We start from the raw sequence: 21,912 nt of genomic DNA on the forward strand, positions 1-21,912 counted from the left end.
CCTGCCTCTTAAAAGATTCCACTACTACACAACAGCACCATGGGCTAGAGCTACATGGATCTTTCAGGGATACTTAATCCAAACCACAGCAGGCAGTTTTGAGAGTAATCACTAGTTACTCAATGCTAGTCCTTGTGCTAGAACTTTTGTAATTTCTAATCCTTAAAACAACTCAATAACAGAATTGATATTGGGCTCCATTTTACAGAATACTGAAAAAAAAAAAAAAAAGATTAAAAAAACAGGGGCCGAGGATATAGCTCAGCCACATAAGCACCTGCCTGGCAAGTACAAGGTCCTGAGTTCAAATCCCAGTACCAAAAAAAAACCCATTTTACAGAATACTGAAGATCACATGGCCAGTGAGTCAGACATGGAATTTAAACCAAGGACTTCTTCAAAATTTCAAAGTTTATCTTCTTTTCACTATCATGATTCCTACAGTTTGTCATTGTCGTTGTCTAGACTAGAACCCAGTTATTACTTTGATCCTTTGCAAACTGGGGTACGCAATCCAGAGTATAGAGAAGAATGCAGGGCACATTGAAGCTGCAGGATAAACATGGCTGGGTTGTCCTCTTGCAGTGTCAGTCATACTTGATGATGAGTACTGTCAGCACAGAATAAGCACTGATGTGTAGGGCTTAGAGTGTAAAATTCCATGACCTATTAAGATAAAACACAAGGGTTTCTTCCCCTAGGCCTCTCTGTGCTGTACTTTAAGGTCCTCTGGATGTGTGAGTTTAGGCTAGTGTGTCCTAGGAGGCACATGAAAATCTGTTAACCTTCTGTCCTCTTGGTGATTTTTTTTCTCTAATAAGATGTTTGTTTGAAAATTGTTTTCTAAGAAATATTGCCGGTAGCCCTGCTTACACGGTTATTAGAACATTGATTCATTCAATAAATAAATATCACTGAATGCGTACTATATGTCAGGCTTTATTCTGTATACTAGGAATATAAATGTGAACAAAATTATCCTTGCAAGCTTATCTTCTGGTGGGAAGACAAATGATACATACATATATACTGAGATGGTAAATGCTGTGAAGCACAGTGAAGCAGGATATAGAATTTTTCCTGTAGATATTTACTATATTCAACATTGAGCTCTGTGGCCATTGTGAGGATTTTTTCTCTTGTAAGTCCCCAATTTAAAAATGTTCCAGGAGAATTGTTCATAAGTCTGATTCGCTCATAAGCCGACAGTGAGTATATCTGTGCAAGTTCTCAACTGGAATGTTCATAAGTTGGGGACTTACGATGTACCCTGTCCTATTAATAGAAGCCTTTTTTCCTTCAAGTTAAGCAATCCTCTGATGATTATGTGTGAACTCAGTTACTTAGGCCAGTAGTGACAAACCTGTGGCACACTTGTTTTTCTTTTAAAACAAAAGATGTTAATGTGTAAATTGTTTTTTTTTTTTTTAAAACTAAAACCTCAGTATTCAGGTTTAACTGCAGTATTGGCACTTTGTGATAAATAAGAGCATCTTGGATTGCAGTTTGGACACTCATTTCTAAAAGGTTTGCCATCACTGACTTAAGCAATTCCATGTCAAGGCAACTCTCAGCCATCGATTTACACAATAGCTTTTGTATAGTGACAGTCCTTTCTTTAACTTCATTACTATTATGGTGCTTTTTCTATGTACCTTTTGGAAGATCAATTAAAATTTCTGCCAGTAGCTGAAAACAATACTTTTGCCTAAGAGAGGTTATATGCCTTCTGAAATCTTAAACCCTGATAGGAAAACACAGATATTTTTGAAACCAAGAGGGTTTTGAAAGCAGTTAATTTCAAAAGTAATTGTGATGGAAATCACTATATCCTGCTTGTACATTGTTCTATTGACTACTCATTCACAGAGCTGTTGGTAAGGTATATTGGTAGATTCCTAAAATTCCTTTCAGGTCTGTGAGCTTTGGAAAGTATCATATAAAAGAAATGAGAGTTTTGGACATGAACATAGACATATCAGAGCTTAGTATTTACAGCAGTAATTAAGATATCTTGAGAGGGGCTGAGGATTTAGCTCAGCGGCAAAGCGCCTGCCTGGCAAGCACAAGGTCGTGAGTTCGGTTCCTGGTACCGGAGAAAAACCAAAACCAAAAAAAAAAAAAAGATATCTTGAGAGAGACAAGCAGCTGCACAGTTTTAGAAGCAGATAGGTATACTTTGGACTGGCCAGATATACCTCAAATGAACTAACCCAGGTCTGTCACTGTGATAATATGTGGGAATTTTTTTTTTTAATTCCTTAGTGGCCATCCCAGTTAATATTCTTTTTAAAGAACTTTTTAAAAATTTTCTTGGAGTCAGGCAATATTGTTCTCTTTTAGGACATCAGTGTTGAGCTCTTTCTTTGTAGTTCTGCTATCATAGCATTATAGACATTGAATTTGGTATTTCCTGTTGGGATCTGTAGTGGACCTGGAATGTGTGTGTGTGTGTGTGTGTGTGTGTCTTTTTGAGGCATGGTTTCACTATATTCATTATGCAGTTCAGGCTAACCTTGAACTCACTTTGTAGCCTAGGCTGGCCTCAAACTTGCAGTGATCCTCCTGGCTCAGCCTCCCAAGTGCTGGGATTATAGGTGTGTGCAACTATACCTGGCTGGACCTGGAACTTTTACATGTGGGCTCAGCTCTTGAACTTTTGACTCTACCTGGATCTGTTGCATAGCTCATGAAATCATGCTGAAATACCTTTAACCTGTGAGTTACAGTAAGACACTGTGAAATTACTGCTTGCCTTCTAGTTGCTAATTTAATAGCGCAATGGCATAATTGTGTAACTCATCATGAACTGGGGCTCACTCAGCAATACTTCAAATGTGGTGAAGTGACCACTGTTTGACAGTGTTATTTAATGACACAACTACTGTGGTTTAGATTGGGGAACTATACAACTAGTAGGGAATTTGGACTTGATTATCAACTAAAGACCTTTAGGAAAGGTCAGCTTTCAGCATTTCAAATATTGTCTTCCTGAAATTGGCACCTGTCCCTTCTTTTTGAATCCTGATTCAGAAAGGCAACCCTGGGGACAACTGGCTGTGAACAACTCCAAGAGACACTTAAAACATAGTCCAGTAAGCCCCTGACTTAGAAATGAGTTCTGTTCTAGGAAAAGAGTCATAAATTGGATTTGTTCATAATCTGACAGAGTGTGCCTTGTACAGCACATCTGTGAAAGTTCACAACTCGAAGGTCCATAAATTGAAGATTTAACTGTATCAAGACACCAAACTTGGACTAAAGCCACTCATGAACACCTATTCCTTTTCACTCATGGCTCTCACCAGCTCACTAGATAATGAATATTACTCTAAATTTCACAAGCCCTAATTTAATTGATTTGTGTAAGCCCCTGGTAAGTGGGGGCTCACAGTATTTTCCAGATGGATGAGCCTCACTGACCTGGTCGGTGTCTAGTTCAGACCAGTAACTTTCTTTTTTTCTTGATTATCTGCTTCCCTCTGCTTATCACAGTAGTAGTTAGGTGAGGCCTCTTACTAGAGAAGTCATTTCCGTCCTTGCTGCCGTCTCTGTATGAGTCACTGTTCTCTTCTCCCCATCATTCTGCACCTTGCCGTACTCCCAGAGGAGAACAACTTCTCTTGGAATCTTTTACATTCAGAGCAAAGTTTCAGAATAAAGTCTGAGTGAGCTATATAGACTTGCTAGTGAGAAAACATGTAAACTGTCATTTCCCTTTACTTTCTGAACATAACACAATTAGGTGAACCTTTATGTTGTGCCTATGTGTCTCTGGTACCCTTGGGACCCTGTCTGTATCAAATCAGGGTTCTTAATTCTAACTAGTTGTCTCTGTAATACTGAACATAAGCAAGAGCATATCAAGATTATTTTTTCAGCTTCTTCTATGGTTTTGAGTATAATTGATCAGCATAGGAGAAGACTACATTCAGATCTTTTCTAGCAAAGATAGTTACATAATATTCAAAGGTAATGAAATCTAAGAAAATAAGAACTGTAAATGGGCATTATTTCCTTGTGTCTAAGTATCACCAATGAATCCTTATTCTCAATGCTTTGTATTGATTTCAGCATATTTGGTAAAACTTTCTTACTAATGTCTTTTTTTTTCTTATCATTGAATGCCAACCCAGGACCATAAAGAATTCTCTTTCAAGCTTGGGTTGTAAGTCTGACCAGAAGAGGGAGTAGTTAGAGGGAGAAATCTTATCAGAAGGTCATAAAACCCATCAAGTCAGACCTTGTATAGAAACCCTTCCATTTTTTTGTACTTAGCATTGTTCTTAGAAAAGGGTTTTTCTTTTATTATTATCTTCTTTTTATTATTATCTCCTTTTTATTCAGAAGTTCTAAAGTCATTACTCCTCTAAGGCAATATTTTTTTTTTTTTTTTGGTTTTTCTCCAGTACCGGGAACTGAACTCATGACCTTGCGCTTGCCAGGCAGGCGCTTTGCCGCTGAGCTAAATCCCCAGCCCTTAAGGCAATATTTTAAACCTTAGCTGTGCATTAGAATCAACTATGGGAGCTTTTTAAAATTCTGATGCCCAGGCTAAATCTCACAACAGTTAATTCACTCTCTGGGGATAAGACTCAAGCAGTAGCATTAATTAATTGCTTAAGAAGAGACAGGGTCTTGCCAGGTTGCCTAGGTTGGTTCCAAACTGGTGGACTCAAGCAAACCCTGCCTCAGTTTCCCGAGTAGCATTTTTTAAAGCACCTTCATACATACACTAATACAAACAGGTGATTGATTCCATTGTATAGTCAAGGGTTTTGTTTTATTTTGTTTTGTTTTGAGACAGGATCTCACTATGTAGGTCAGGCTGGCCTTGAACTCACTATGTATCCCAGGCTGGCCTCAAACTCACAGTGATCCTCCTGCTTCAGCCGCCTGAGTGCTGGGATTACAGGTGTGCGCCACCATGACCACCTTGTATAACCAAAGTTGAAAGTCATAGCTCCTGGATCATAATCACTACTGGTATTTGAAAGTTTAAATCTTATTTTAAGAAACCTCTAGGTTTCGATAAAGCAGAAGACCTCCTAAAATTAGACTGCATTTGCCTGTGCAATTTATGGTTGTTTGTTCATTTGTTTTGTTTTGTTTTCTGAGACAGGGTCTCACTATATATTTCATGCTGGTCTTGAACTCACTGTGTAGCCCAGGTTGGCCTCAAACCTATGGTGATCCTCTTGCCTCAGCCTCTTAAGTGCTGGGACTACAGGCATGCACCACTTCGCCCAGCCTAATTTGCATTTTAAAATGTATCTATCCCGTGCTCCAGGCTGACTGGCGTACTCATATTCCCCATTATGCTCTTCTTCTTGATTTTTCAGCCTTCATTCATACTATTTGAGAAATGCACCTCCTCCATGTTTGCTTTCACCTCTTTGGAACTTCTCTGCGTTATCCTTACCAGGAGGCTTTTCTCTTCAGAGATTCTATTTTTTGCTTTAGTATATTCTATATGGTTTTGTGCTTTTATTGTATTTCTCCTGCCAGTTTGCAGACTTGTTCTTATTTATCTTGTATAATCACTGCCTGATGCCTTTGCATTCCTTGCATACTTACTTATTCCTGTAAATATTATATAAGTGTTTGAATAAGAGGAATGTCGTGCTGCAGATGTGTGTTATTCTACAGCCAAGGAGAAAGCAGATATAAAAATTTTTTTTCTATTTGTTTTCATGCTTTTTCCAGTTGTTTGAATTCTTGGTTGGCCGGACCTCTTTGTCATTAACTATATAGTTTTCATCCCATGTCTAACCACTTAGTAATCTTCTGGAAGCAGTGTCTAGAAGTGTCAGTCGGCTCTGTGATATAGAGTATTCTGTAGTTTAGTGCAGAGAGTGCTTCTTATGAGGTACCTGCTGGGCTTCTTTTCTGTCAGAGAGGAAACAGTTTGGTCATAGGTCTGTTTTTTCATATTGATTGAATGTTGGATTTTGGCAACACTATATACTGTCAGTTCAACGATAAATAAATCCCAAATCCTGAAAATGCATTACAGTTTTGTTTTTTAACACAATCACAACACAGTGATCACCAGATTTATACCAGGAAATGAAAGACAATGAACAAGAAGTTTTTAGTCTCTCAGTCTATTTTTAAAGCACATAAGGCATTTCATGATTGAAACAGGCATTGCAGATAAACAGAACTAGAGAGGAAGCAAATGTGAAACTGTAGAAAAAGGGAGGTTTGCTTTCAAAACACTGCATTAGTTTTATATACAGGTACCATGTGTGTTTTACCTTGCCCAGATACCAGCTGTTTTTAGCTTCTGCTTTCAGTTCTTTAAAGTTTTTGTTACAGAAGACTGACTTTTAGGTGAATTATGTATCAGCCCTGGAAAAAAAGGCAAGACTAAGATCATGTGAAAGTATTTTCCTGTCAGCTAGCTAATTCAGTTAGCTCAATTCTCCAATGCAGAGCATCTTTTTAAATGCACTACTCCAAATAAATCATTTCCTCCTTAGTTGTGTTAACTGTCAGGGAGACTTGAAGCATTGCATGCCTCCACCTTCTTCCCCAGATAGGATAGATTTCTGCCCAATTGTTTTCTTTTAGGAACAGTCTGAACTCTAAAAATCACTTTTATTCCACCTGTAATTCTCAAAGCTTGAAATTGTAGTTCAAAGCTGATTTGAGTCTAACCATCTCATTAAGGTAGCAGGTTTTATAGATCAAAGCATATTTTAGTCTTTCTTTTCTTTTATTTCCCCCTTAAATTTCTTTTTTAAAAAAAAAAACATTCAAAATATTGCTGCTTGGGAGTAGAGCTTCCTGGAATATGCAAATTCTTTAACTCTTTTTTGGGTTTGTGCTCACATGTCCTGCTCTAAAGATTGGATCTGAAACATCCTTGAGATGTCCCAGCTCCATCTTCTTTCCAAGTTTTCTCAAAGCTCCCACACCCCCTCACTACCACCACTTGGTTCCCCTAGGTTGTATTTCTTTGCAGTCTAGAATTTCTTTAGGCTTTGGGAGACACGTTGAATGGCATATATTTCCAGCAACTTGGTACAGCAATTTACAAATTCTGTATGGGCATCTAGTACTTAGCTAAATGAATTCTACCTCTCTCTCCTCTCTCTGCTTTCTCTCTTTCAGCTTGGCAGTGACCTTGGCGGGGGCATTGGAGGAAGTCCGGCAGTAAGTGCCATCCATTTTTTTCACCATGGGAAGCGCTGCCCCTTGTTTGATGCCTTTCCTTTGCAAGCACTGTCAAACCAGCCACTGCTGCTATCTAGCACTACACACCCAAATCTCTATGCAGTATATATTGCACACCAAAATCTCTGTAGCGGTATATGAGAGGTAGGAAGTAGAATAGGGTTACTTAGAATCTTTGGGATCATGTACCACCTGTGGTCTAGGGACATCTTTAGGGATTGATGCTCTGGTGCCTGTATAGATCTTTATGTTTCTGACATTAAAGAGCTAAAGGAAATGGAACCTCCCATTTTGACTGGAGAATGTTCTTATCCTCTGGTGTCACCCAGAAAGAACTTGAGAGAATCAGCTGGACTCAGTGAGCCTCTCCTCACAGATGAGTTTGGGAGTGTGAATATCATCTCCCTCAGGAGAGCTTCCCCCGAGGTTATTTATGCCTAAATGGGAAAGTAAGACTTGGCTGAACCCAACTGGAAGTGGAACTGCTATTTAAGTTGGATGTTTCTCTGTCTTATAAACTCCTCCTTTTTTAGGATACCTGTAGGCCTTTTGCACAGAATCATGGAAGCTAAAATTGGAAACAGACAGACCAAATCTTGGATCACTGTATTCCTGTGTTTACTGAGTATTCTGTCTTGATAAAGCTTCTGAAGAGTATATGTGTATCTTGTCAGTGATGAAAAAAAAAAACCTGTGATTAAAAATACGAAGATATACCAGTTTGGCTCCTAAGAATATTATAATTGTGGTATTTTCTGATTGGTTTATCAGTACTGCTAAAATAAATAGCAGCATTTTAAGGGCTATTAATCTGTTCTTCCTGATCTCTCTCCCTTTTTTTTTGCCTGCAGGTTGGACAGTCCTTCATCCCATCATCAGTGCCTGCAACCTTTGCTCCCTCACCAACTCCAGCCGTAGTCAGCAGTGGTCTAAATGACCTATTTGAACTCTCCACTGGCATAGGCATGGCACCTGGTGGATATGTGGCTCCTAAGGCTGTAAGTAGAGTCAGCATAGCAATACTTTCTTAATGGACGAAAACCAAATTATTTCTAACATTTGTCTTACCTCCAGAACTAATAAATCTAAGATTTTGCTCTGGTTCTGAGGGATTTATAAGGAAGATAAAATACAGCTTCAGACTAACAGGAAGTACCATTAGCATCCTCACTAAACATTTTTATAGTTTATCAACACTGAAGTGAATCTAATGAAAGTCTGTTATATGGTGCATCAACGGGAGAAAAAATACAGTGTAGAGAAGTAACATTTTTTTTGTTCTTCCATCCTCCTTCTTCATTTGATCTAGAGTACCTTTGCTCAGATTTGATTTTCATGGGTTTTCATGTGCCACTGTGAAGTACTGGTTTAGGTTTGTGTCATTGTGGCTCTTACAGTCTCAACCTTTCTTGATGTCTGTCACATTAAAATTCAAAGTAGGAATCTCCTTGTAAATGAAGCTCTTTTTAACCTTGTGGGAAAGACACTAGCCAGGGCAGGGTAGACTTTGTATAATCTTGCCTTTCTGAGAACTAGCTTGTCTGTTTGTATCCTGATTTTTCTTCCTGCTCATGTGGTTCTTCTTGGAATCTCTGCTAAAGACATGTGGGCCAGTTGTCCCTTCCAGGATTTATAACTGTGTGTGTGCAGCCATTGTATGGAAAAACCAAAAAGATGTCTCAAAACAGAGCCATAGGTTTCTGGCACAACTTAGTGCCCTGGCTCTGTTGTAGTATCAACTATGTTGGAAATGAGCCCCACAGACTTTGTTAATTTAAAAATTATGTGATGTACTCCTTTACCTAAAATGACCTGTTTAATATACAGATATAAGACAGAAATAGTCGGATGTGGTGGCCCATGCTTGTAATCCCAGTACTTGAGAGGCTGAGGCAGGAGGATCGTTGCGAGTTTGAGGCCAGCCTGGGCTACAAAGTGAGTTCAAGGTCAGCATGAACTGCATAGCAAGACCCTGCCTCAAAAAGACCAAAAACAAGGGCAGAAATAGTCTCCACTTGCTCCTATTTCCCCACATACAGTCATTGTTAACTTTGTCAGTGTCCTTTCAAAAAAAGATAAAGATCATACAGATAGTCAAATTTCTATATCCTTTAAAAATACTGTCAGTGGAATTTTTCATTTTTAAACATTTATTAGTACATGTTTGCAGTATATTATAATTGCATTTATTGTGGGAGTTAATATATGTGCATAGCATAGCTTAATTCTTTTGCTTGCTCTTCCCGTCCCTCCTACTCCTTCCACCTCTTGCCCCCTCCCGTTTGCAAAAGATCTTCCTCCATTTTGTATTATCTGTCTATTCTTTTGCTCTGTAAATTATTTATACTTTGTGATATTCTGTTTTGTACATTGTTCTTTCACTGTCACATTCTTCCTTTTCTGTTTTCTGTTTTGTTTTGTTTTACCCCAGATTAAGGGTAGAGTCCAAGGCCTTCACGTTGAGCTACATCCATAATCCCTTTTTTATTTTGAAAGGGGTCTTACTAACTTGCTCAGGCCTGCTTTGACCTTGTGATCCTCCCTTCCCAGCCTCCCAGAGTTCTGGGATTACTGTGCCTGGCCCCACATTCTTTTTAGAATCTATATCAGATATAGCCACTGCACCCACTCTTTTTGGTTGTTGTTACAATGTTGCAGTGAACATCCTTGCTATGTGTGTTCTGGTATTTTTTTATATATCATATAAATAATATATATATCATATAAATATATATGGTAAACTTGAAATTTGCTTGATATTCAACATTTTAAAATAGACATTACCAACTTGTACTCCAAAGAGATAGCATCAAATTACTTTCCTAACAAAATAATAAGAGCACCAAGTTCCTTACGATCTCCTCCATTGGGTATGACTGATTTGTTTTTGTTTTTGTTTTTTGTGGGTATTAAGGATTGAACTCAGGAAGCTCTGAGCTTCATCCTATTTTACTTTTTCAAAAAGAATCTCACTGTCTAGCTCAGACTGGTCGCAAATATATAATAGGCATATACAGCACCGATGGCTGACTCTTTAAAATTTTTTTACCAAATGATAAATGAAAAATAGTATCTTCACCAGAAGAGACCTAGAATAGCAAAGGCACTCTTGCGCAACAAAGGCAAGGCAGGGAGCATCATAATCCCTGACTTGGAATTATACTACAAAGCTACTATGATAAAAACAGCATGATACTGGGAAAAAAAAAAAAAAAAAAACAGACCTGAGGATCAGTGGGCAGGATTAGAAGATGCAGAAATAACTTCAGACATACTCAGCTACTTGACAAAGGAACAAAAGACCTTCACTGGAAGAAAGACAGCCTCTTTAGTAAATGATGCTGGAAAAACTGGTTTTCCATATCCAAAGATTAAAACCAGACCCATGTCTTTCACCATGCTCTAAACTAAAACCAAAATGGGTCAAAGATCTCAATATTAAAACAGAAATACTAAATCTGCTGGAAGATAGAATAGGTAGAACTCTTGAAGACATACAGTGTAGGCAAAAACTTTCCAAACAAAACCCCAGTCACACTGGAAATACTACAAAGAATTGACAACTGGGATCTCATCTTATTAAAAAGCTTTTACACAGCAAGAGAAACCACCAACAGAGTGAAGAGACAACCCATAGTGTGAGAAAAAAATTTTGCCAACTGTTTGTCCGACAAAAAATGGCTGTATCTAGATATATAAAGAACTCAAAAAATATCAGACCTCTCAAATTTAAAGACGCACTCCAAAAATGGGCATCTGAGATGAGTACAGGTACGCATTTCTCAGGTGAAGTAGAAACAGCAAATAAATATATGAAAAAATCTTCAACATCACTGGTCATTCAAGAAGTTAAAACAGTGCCAAGATTCTGTCTCATTCCAGAAAGAAAGGCTAGTATCAAGAAGTCAACCAATAACAAATGCTCTTGGGGTGTGGGGAAAAGGGAACCCTTCTCCACTGTTGATGGGAGTGTAGACAGGTGCAACCACTGGAAGTCAGTGTGGAGATTCCTCAGAAAACTAAAACTAGAGGTTTCATTTGACCCAGCTACTCCCCTTCTTGGTATCTTCTCAAAAGAATTAAAGTCGTCATACTACAGCAATATATGCATACCCATATTTATAGCAACACAGTTTGTAATAGCTAAGTCTTGGAAACAGCCCAAATGCCCATCAACCAATGAATGGATAAAGGTGGTTTTTATGCAATGGAGTACTACTTGGCCATAAAGAAGGATAAACCTGAGACATTTCTAGCTAACTGGATGCACCTTGAGACCATATTTTTAAGTAAAATAAATCAGTCACACATGTAAATACTGTACTGTTTCTCTGGTATGAGAAACTGGAAGTGTAAATAAGGACCAAAATGTATAATAGATAATGTAAAATAGGTACAGAATGTTCAGATGGGAAGGGGACTGGGGAGAGGGGGAATAGAATGAAAAAATAGAAAAGGTTTTATGAATGGAGGGGTGTTTGAGGGGTGGGTAGGAAAATGGACAAAATGTAGAATCAAGATGTATCATGTGCAGGTACAAGTTCCCTATGATGGAAGTAGTCATTGTGTGTACCTCAAATGTACCAATCAACCTCATTTTTAAAAGAAAGAAAAACAGTATCTTCTAAGTATTTATTTCCTGTTTGTCCTCCTCCTCCTCCTTTTTAGTGTGGCTGTGTATTCATCATCCTTATTTACCATCCACAAACTCCTTGGTTTACACCTCATGCATTTCTTGCTTTTATTTACATATATATATATTTTTTTTTTTTTTAATTTTTAAAGTTTTTTACTAGTATGAGCCAGGAATATCACAGGTTCTGTAGCTAGAGGTGAGATTATTTAAGTAACACCTGAGTACTTGTTATTTACCATAATTATAGTAAAAGTTAGCAGTATATGTAAGATATATCCTTAAAAAGATTGCTAGTAATGATAAGTCTTCAAAGATAGTAAGCACGGTGTTTTCATTAGTAGATTCAATTTCTTCCCTTTAAAACTTTTACCAAAACTAATAGAAAAACACATTAAACTCATCAGAATTTCTTTTTTACGTGTGTATGTATTTGGTAGGCGTATTTAAAAACATTAAAATGACCACGTTAAACAAAAGATGGGAAAAAGACCAGGGTTATCCATAGGCTATTGTTCTGTTTTATTTTGGTTCAGTTTTGGTTCTTAAATAATTAAGAATGATGTTACAATTCAGAAAATACTACTTTGTCCAGAGCCTTTCACACTGACTTGATATTTATAGTATAAAATCACAGTTGCCTGAGGAAGTGAAATCTTAATCTCTTTATTTGTTTAAAAAAAATACAGGATGAAGGTAAATCTTGTCTTGTTCCTTTGGGCTCTATGCTGTGTTTCAGGTCTGGCTACCTGCAGTAAAAGCTAAAGGCTTGGAGATTTCAGGAACATTTACTCACCGCCAAGGGCATATCTATATGGAAATGAACTTCACGAACAAAGCTCTGCAGCATATGACAGATTTTGCAATCCAGTTTAACAAGAATAGGTAAGACATATGAGTCCCTAACTTGATATTGAGACAAGAGTGTACCATGTGTCTAATAAGGGAATATTTCTTTTAACAATGGGTAAAAACTCACATCTTGGCAGACACAGAATACAGAGTGAATCCCGGCTCTTGCGAGTCTATTCACTTGTGACCTTCAGCTCTGGAGGCCATAATTGAATTTGAGGGGAATATTATCCATATGGATTGAAGGAACCAGAACCTATTTATTGTCTTTTTAAAGAATTCTAGGACTAGAGTGTTTTTAATAAAATAATTAAAATGCGCTTTTAATTGTAATTCATTTATATATTCAAAAAATATTTGTTCAGCATCTGTGTGCCAGGCATTTCTAAGCAAGTAGGGGTGGAATAGTGAACCAAACAAAGCCACCGTCTGAAGTGTGTATTTTGGTGGAAGAAAAATTAATGTACTTTGCTTGATGTAAAAAATGTAGAAGACAGCCAGTGTACGTGTTAGCCAAATAGTCCCTATAGGCTCTCAACAGCCGCTTCTTTGCCTGAAAAGTAAGAGAATGTGAACAAGTGAACTGCTGATTTCTTATATTTATAAAACATTGGTTTTTGTTAAGTTTTATGATTCAGACAGCTGGCTGCTAGATTTTAATGATGCACTCATTCATTTGTAAATACAAGATACTCAACCTTATTATAAAAAGTGGTAATTGGACCCTTAAAACATATTCAATAAAATTTGTCAAAGACAGTTTGCATCAGTGACTGATTTATTTCTGATCATTTGGAGACACTTTGTACTCTGGATTTGAGGATTTGGCACATTAGAAATCTTACATATCTTGAAGGTCTGGACTTCCTTCTGTTAAGACCAGTTCTGTTTCCATTCTCTTTCAGGGAATTGGCCCTGATAAGGACAAGGCTGTTGGGGGAATGCGTTACAATAAAGGAAATCTGCCTAGCCTGTAGATCTCTACTTATCTCTACTTATATCTTTTTTAAAAGTTATTCTTATACTTAGAAAGGTTTATATTTTTATTCTGTTATACTTATTCCTTTAGAATACACAACCTAGTCCCTACTTTCTCAAATCTGTTTCCTCCTGTTTTCTGCATTCTCCCTCATGACTTAATCTCAATAGTACTGTCTTTGCATTGATGGTACTTAAGTATGTTTAAACTTCTACTTACTTTGTCATCATTGGCCACCCCACCCCACCCCCAGGTGAGAGGTAAGACCTATGAGGCTTAGTGTCTGTTGTACTATCTACTTGCCCTTTTTCCTCTCATTTGTGTAAATTTTATCATTTATTCATTTCTTTGTTTTTTCATATTTTTTTTAGTATATGTTTGCAGTACATAGTGATTACATTCATTGTGAGGGATATATACATTTCATTCTTTTACCTGTATCTCTGTCTTGGATTTGTGCTTACTGCCAATTCTGTTTTTCTTTTTTTTCTTGGTACCAGGAATCGAACTCAGGACCTTGCGCTTGCCAGGCAGGCACTTGTGCCGCTGAGCTATATCCCCAGCCCTGCCAATTATTTTATATAAGTTTCTCCTGTCATTTCTTGGATGTCTTCTAGTAGGTTCCTCAAAAAGAGTTCATATGAATGTACAGTATTCCTTAAATTTTCTCAGTTGTCAAAACTGTGACCATTATATTTGAAAATTCTTCCTGTTTTTCTAGTATTAGGAATCAAACCCTAGTTTGATTCTAGTATTAGGAATTATTTTCTAGTATTAGGAATCTTACATGTGTTATGTCTGTACACCACTGAGCTGTGTTCCCCAACCTGCATACTTGAAAATTTTTGAACTCTTAAAGAGTTTTGTTCCAGGGTATTTTGTCTTCGAAAGTTTCTTTGGAAAAGTCTGTTGCCAGCTTAATTTTTTTCCCCCATATAAAATTTTACTATGATTTTTTTCAACGTTGACTGTTCTTGGTCAGTTTTACATGGAATAAAATATGCCATTTCAATTCATATACTGAAGTCTTTTACTTAAGAAGGTTTTCAGCATTTATGTTTAAATATTTTTCTCCTTTATTTTGATTTTGTTCTTTCATCTTTCACATTATGTATTTATTGGCTCTTGCTTATCTGTATTTTACATGTACTGTTTTTCTGTCTAGTCTTTTTAAAAATACCACTGCCACCATCATCATTATATTTTGATACTAGAGACTGAACTCAGGGCATTTGTACTTAGCAACCTTCCAACCCCCTCTTTTTTAGACGGGATCTTGCTAAGTTTCCCTGGCTGGCTCCAACTTGTAAGTCTCAGAATTGCTTCCTTACATATTCTGGTATGGTAAGGTATAGTTTATCTAAGAAAAGGGAAATATTTCTTTAGTCATTCTGACAACTGAAAGAGACACTATTTATATAAACTCTAGTTATTTTATAAACATTGTCTTCAGATAAAACAAACTGATGCTATTTAAAATATAAATTTTATATCATTATTTCTAGATCCATTTCTCCATTTCTGCTCCATCTATAAAGTTTTTATGTTTCTCAGGCTATCTGCCCTCCATCATGTTTTTGTTTTTTATGGAACTTCAGACTTGGGCCACATTTCTAATCTCTTTACCATTCTTGCATTGTTATTAATTTGACACTCCTTGGGAATTCAATATGATGAATGTTAGCCTTCCTTGGGTTTAGAAAGTAGCCATATTTACACCTACAACTTGTCCTACTTGTTTAGAAGACATAAACCAGTCAGCTGTGCTCTATTTAGACTAGCTCTTTCCAGTGGTTGTGTCCTATGTAAGTGAACAAAAAAGAAAGAAAATGGGACTTATAACTAAACAATCTTCTGGACTGATCAGACAGGTTGTCAAGCTATTGAAATAATATCCATTTATTGTACTTAACAAAGTGAGAAAAAGTCTTGAGTCTTCTTTCCGAAGGATTACCTAAGAAAAGGAGTGCGTGTGTGTATGTGTGTGTGTGTGTGTGTGTGTGTGTGTGTGTGTGTTACTGGGTATTGAACCCAGAGCCTTTGCACTATTCCCCATCCTTTTTAAATTTTTTGAGACAGGGTTTCTCTAAGTTGCCTAGGCGAGGCTCAAATTTGCGATCTCCTGCCTCTGCTTCCAAGAGTGATGGGATTCCAAGAGTATTCCACCATATCTGATGGGATGGATTTTAAAAGTGCTCATCCAACTTGTGTCTTTAGTAGCTTGGTAAATTGAAGAAACTTTCAAAATCTTAGCATTAGCAAAACAGTTTTGTGCATATGAATATTTTATGCTTTCTCAAAGCAATTTAATGGAATACAGAGGTAATGATATGACCAGTGTTATGCCAAGTTGGAATTGCATACCTTGCTTTCTGCCATCCTTCCATTTAATTTTATTGAAAAATGTTTCCTTGAAATGAAATAAAAGTCTACTGAAACCCAAGATGTGGCTAACTGTGCCTCTCAATTAATCTCTGTGATTTTTGCATTCTCTTTGCAAGCTTTGGTGTCATCCCAAGCACTCCTCTGGCCATCCATACACCACTGATGCCAAACCAAAGTATTGATGTCTCCCTGCCTCTCAACACCTTGGGCCCGGTCATGAAGATGGAACCTTTGAATAACTTGCAGGTCAGAGTTTTATTTCACTTGAGCAGTATTAGTCAATATCATGCCTGTATTGTATTTGTATGTAAAAGAACCCTTCAGTACTAGTTCATTTTCCATTGCTATACCAAAATACCTGAGGCTGGGTGTTCATAGAGAAAAGAGGCTTATTTTGCTCACAGTTTTTAGATGTTGAAGAGCTTGGTGCAGACCTTTGCTTGTTTCTGGTGAGAACCTCTGTGGCTCATTCACATGGCAGGAGCATGTGTGATACGGAAAGCTCATAATGGTAAGACAGGAAGTCAGAGTACAGGGAAGGGCTGATCTTGCTCTTTTGATAACAACGTACTGTCACAAGAACTAAAGGTGCCACAGGAACTTAATGTCCTCCAAGGGCAGTGCCCCTAATAACTTAATCACCTCCCATTAGATCATTTACCCACCTCATTGCCAACACATAAGCTGTTAGGAGACAAACCATAGCACTCTATCTCTTTGTTATGTTAGAGTTGGTCTCTGCATTTACATAGAGAATTACTCTTTTTATTCATTAAACATTTAGAAACATTTTTCAGTTCTTATTTACAAATTTTTTCCCTTAAGATTTTTATAGCAAAGTTTAAATGTAATTTATGTAAGAATTAATTTCAAGGGCCAGGGATATAGTTCAGTGGCACACCACCTGCCTGGCAAGTGCAAGGTCCTGAGTTTGACTCCCAGTACCAAAAAAAAAAATAATAATTTCAGAGGAAATTTATATGGAGGTTACTTTGAACACTGAATCACTGGGTTATTTGGATTTAAATGCCCCTGTCAAAACATATCTATGATAAGTGAAACAGTATTGTTAGAGGAACTACAGAACAGGTCTTCAAAAACCTGTTGATTTTGAAAATGTTGACTTTTTTAAAACTGCTTTGGTATTAGTTTAGAGTTTCATCCAATTTTCATGTCTCAAATTCTCTTTGAAAACAATAAAATGTTCTGGCATTGAAGCAACATGAAACAGAATGGTAATCATAAGTTGAAGCTGTAGTAACCTGGAGGAATATTGGTACAGCTGTAGACCTTAGAGGTTGTGGGTTTAATGCTTAAAGGATACAAGTGAGGGGCTGGGGATTTAGCTTAGCAGCACAGCGCCTGCCTGGCAAGCACAAGGTCATGAGTTCAATTCCTGGTACTGGAAAAAAAATACCAAAAAACCAAAAAAAAAAACAAGGATACAAGTGAGAATCTTGGACTACCCTGATATGGGGAACTGGAAAAATGTTTCTAATATCCCAAGAAAGTGACAAGGATATTCCTCTCTGAGCAGAATTCTGAGTGGCCTCTTATAAGAAAGCCTCCTGTGTGCCACACATGAATACATAGTCCTGTAGTCCGAATGTGTATGAGCTATGTAAATGCAGTAATCTCGCAGTAAGTAAGTCAGGTACAGTTGGTCCAGGGATGGTGAAACCTAGGGTACTTGGCAGAAACAAATGGAGAGCAGACTTTAGCTACTAAGTGAAAAAAAAGTCTCCACTGAAAATAAGCTCACAATTTAATAACAACAAAAAGAGGAAACTGCATTGTGAAGGACAGTCAAAAGGCACACCAAGGAGGAAGATTTGAATGCCCCTGTTAGCACATATCTATGATCCCACCTCTACCTAAAATTTGAGATGATAAAGCAGTTTGAATGAGACTGAAATATATTTTAAATGAGAAATATCAGTCTTCTACTTTGTAGTCAAAACAGGTGGGAATTACATTGCTCAATCTTCTAGAAATACCACTGTGAGATACTAGTACCTATGGTGAGATAGCAACAATAAAATTACTCGGAGTTAAAACTAAATGTTCTCAGCTGGGTGTGGTGGCACATGCCTGTAATCCCAGCACTTAGGAGGCTGAGGCAGGAGGATCGTTGAGAGTTTGAAACCAGCCTGGACTGGTGAGCCCAAGGCCAGCCTGAACTACATAATGAGACCCTGTCTCAAAAAAAAGCCAAAACAAAACAATAAAACTAAATGTTCTGAGTAGTGTAAATACCAGTGCACCAGGTTTGTTTACCGCCTCATTAGCTTATTGTCACAGTAGTTGACTGCTGCTTGTTTCAGCAAAGGAGTAACAATTTAGACAGTAGACAAGTGAGTCACAATTTCAATTGGCTTAGCAAGAAGAGTAAAACAAGGATTATTATGCAGGTGGAGTTGGCTGTTACTGTGAGAGTAATGTGTTGAGGGACTTTTTCAGCTCAAGATCATGAAGTAACTAGCCCAAATCTATATCTGTTCTGTTTTCTTAAAATCTAACCTCCCTCCGATTGACCCACAGAGCCTCAAGCCTAGTATCTGAGGACAGTGCATGCATGCCAGAATGCTTTGCTTCAGCAGTAGGAAGGGAATTTGGGTCACAGAAATCAGGGCAAATTTTCTGCTTTTATAAGGAAAGGAGAAATATTCCTCATTCAGCGACCTGTTTAAGGACTGTTTGGATTTATGACCTGTCTTTACAGTTCTGTGCATCTTTATGGAACCTCAATGTCTTATTTTTGCACAGTATACCTTGTTTAAGCAGTACTGTAATTTTTGCTGAGTATACTGTATGGTACAGTCCTACAGTTTTATGTTCTATTATACATTACACTGCTGCATGTAAGAGTTATGCAAAGTCATCAAATTGGAGTTTCCTTTGACCATTTCTTTGTTCTGAATACCGTAGTGTACATACTATATATAATTTCCCATGTAGTCACCAATTCATTTAATAGCCTAGCTGCAGTAACATAACGCAGTCACTAAATGAGGAATGTCTGTAAACAAATACTGGTTTATTTTCCTATTTACACATCTATTTCACTGAGTCCCAGTAGGAACACACCTAAAGGAAGTTGGATCTTAGTCCAAACTCTTCTCTCAAAAGTACTGATACAGTATTAGGACTAGCAAATTTTAATTTTCACATACCTGATGATATAAAAAGCAAACTTAAAATTTTCTTATCTCTAGTCAGCTACTTGATTCTTCTCCATGGATTTTCTTCTTTCAGGAATGTTGTAATTGTAGCTTTCTGATAAATTGGCATTTCCTAAGAGCTAAACAAAAGTTGAAAAGAGGTACTTTTTCTCCTTTGAGCCGCTGCATTAATGTCTGCTGGTGGAATTGAAACCAATGGCTAGCTTATGATGAGTGAGTACTTGAGAGTCCACCTTCCCTTCTGCCCTTGTCCCTTATGAACAAGCAGAATCAGAACTTAACCCCCACCAGCTTAGACCATCTAGATCTAGACAAAGCCAGGTAAAGCTTTTCTAGCATTTAAATGTATTTGTATAATGTTTAGATTCAGGAGTTCATCTAAGAAAATTAGTACTTTCCTAATACTCTTTTTTGTTGTTGTTTTTTTTCCGGTACCAGGAATCAAACTTATGACCTTGCACTTGCCAGGCAGGCGCTGTGCCACTGAGCTAAATCCCCAGCCCCTCTGATACTCTTATTAGACCATAAAATCAAAATGAAAAAAAGTGTGTGGGAGTTGAGAAAATGAAATTTTGAATGCCATGTGGGTTTTTGCTATTTTGACTAATTTTATATCATTGTGTAGAACGAGTCAGCTGTCAAATTATAATACTGATAAAAGAAACTTTTCATTAAAATGCTCATTACACAAGGTGTGGTGAAAGTCTGAGGCAGGAGGATCACAAGTTCAAAGCCAGCCTGGACAACTTAGCAAGACCCTGCCTCCAAATAAAAAGGACTGGAAATATAGTTCAGTGATAGATATCACTGGTTCAATCCTTCGTGCCAGTGGGTAGGGTGCTGATTAAATTTACTGGCTTATAGTCTATAACACTTTTTAAAGGTTAAAGATATCATTCCTTCTTAAAATGTGAGCTACATTGTGCCTTAGCGACAGTTACATACCTACTAGAGATTTGAACCTAGACAAATGTTGTACAGATGTTGGTGATAAAAGCCTTTGTGGGGTTGAGAATGTATCTCAGTGGTAGAGCATACATAAGGATCTAGGCTTGATGCTGGACACCATCTGAATAAAGCAACTTTGCTGGGCATGGTGGTACACACCTGGCATTCCAGCACTTGGGAGTTTGAGTCAGGAGGATGCCCATGAGTTTGAGGACAGCCTGGACTACATAGTTTGAGGCCAGCTTGAACTACATAGCCATAGCAATAACCTTTCTCAAAAACACAGAAAAAACACCTTTCTAAATCCAACTTTTAAATATTATATAGAGTAAAGTTAAGCTTGTCCCCACTGGGAACCTTTTTTGAGTTTATTTATATCATACAGTTAAATTCCCAAAACAGTTTATTCCCTTTATTTAAACAAAAAAAAAATTTAACAAATTTCCAGATGAATTTTTCCCTACATGAGTTAAAATGACTCTGATGTTATTTTACATCTCAGTTCTGTTAATTGCTTAGAAACATTTTTTCAGTATAGTTTTTTTAAAAATAGTTATTTTGAGACAAGTTCTTGCTAGTTGCCCAGGCTGGGCTTGAACTTGAGATCCTCCTGCCTCAGCCTTCCAGAGTGCTGGCACTATAGGTACACCACTACACCAGCTGTAATATACTTTTTTTTTTTTTTGGTACTGGGAATCGAACTCAAGACCTTGAACTTGCCAGGCAGGGACTGTGCGACTGAGCTATAAGTGACAGCTTCTTTAAGTCAGTGTTTACAAGAAGACCATTTACCAGGGTTGCAGAGGCACAGTTTAAAGAGTCAACTCGTTCTCCAGTTAAAAAAAAAACTTTGTACCTAGCCTTCTCTTTCCAACATGGCCCCAATTTCTTTGTCCACAGAGGCAATCTCTTGGCTGTTTCAGTTGATTCTTTTGATATTTCTAAATATTAGCTATCTCTAAATAACTTGGAATTTGCTTAAATTGGTGTCCAGTGTTTACAGTATCATAATAATGAATTCTGTTCAAAGCTGAGCCATATAGTAAGGTGTGATTTTTTTTTCCCCCATAAATATTTTGTAAATAACTGGAGTCTCCTTTCACTTGTCTGTGTTCTTAAGTGTAATTTAGTCCCAAATTCTGTTTAGATCATACCCTTGAAAATATTGTCACTTTCCCTTTCTTGAAGTTTGTTCTGGAGTCTTTTAACCTACACCGGTCTGAACTGATTTTCTTGAATACCTGGAACATAGCTGTCGCCTTGGGATGGCTTCCCTTTATCACCACCTCAGTGATTCATTGTCTTCACCTTGCTCATGAATTGGGTCTCCTATTTTATTTTCCTTTTCTTGGTTTACTCCCTTATTTTAATGAGATACGTCTCCCAGTGGTTTCCTGAGAATAGAAAAATAGCATTTTTGGTTATCATTTGTTTTTAGTCTCCTTTATTTTGTCTTCACGTTTGTTTGATGGTTTTTGTATAATAAAATTTATTACAATAGTCATTTTCACCTAGCCTAAAGCCATTCTGAATCTTCTTCCTTTTCTGTGCCATTTCTTTTTCAATGAAAGCTTATATAGTCTACCCATTTTCATAGCTCTACCCTGTGTCATTTTGAAATAAATCCCAGATGTTACTATCACTCATCTGTATGTATTTCAGTGCATATGTTATGGTTTAGGTGGGGAATGACCCAGAAAGGGCTCATTTGATGAGGCTTTTGCAAGGTGAATGTGAACGTGAAGTTAGGA

The 21,912-nt window shown here is 37.4% G+C and overlaps 1 protein-coding gene across 3 annotated transcripts in view; it reads left to right on the top strand.

Moving 5' to 3' along the window:
* The window catches only part of Ap2b1 (adaptor-related protein complex 2, beta 1 subunit), a 114,050-nt gene that overhangs the window by 59,547 nt on the left and 32,591 nt on the right, over nucleotides 1-21,912 (top strand). For 2 of the 3 annotated variants that reach the window (XM_005402877.2, XM_005402876.2), the window contains exons 15-18: nucleotides 7,120-7,161; nucleotides 8,034-8,180; nucleotides 12,555-12,700; nucleotides 16,148-16,277. In XM_005402877.2, coding sequence (XP_005402934.1) covers nucleotides 7,120-7,161; nucleotides 8,034-8,180; nucleotides 12,555-12,700; nucleotides 16,148-16,277 — 465 coding nt within the window. The remainder of the gene's footprint in view (nucleotides 1-7,119; nucleotides 7,162-8,033; nucleotides 8,181-12,554; nucleotides 12,701-16,147; nucleotides 16,278-21,912) is intronic. The other variant, XM_005402881.2, reaches the window with a different exon arrangement.

The sequence above is a fragment of the Chinchilla lanigera genome, unplaced genomic scaffold, assembly GCF_000276665.1.
Source record: "Chinchilla lanigera isolate Chin_1 unplaced genomic scaffold, ChiLan1.0 scaffold00080, whole genome shotgun sequence".
NCBI lineage: Eukaryota > Metazoa > Chordata > Mammalia > Rodentia > Chinchillidae > Chinchilla > Chinchilla lanigera.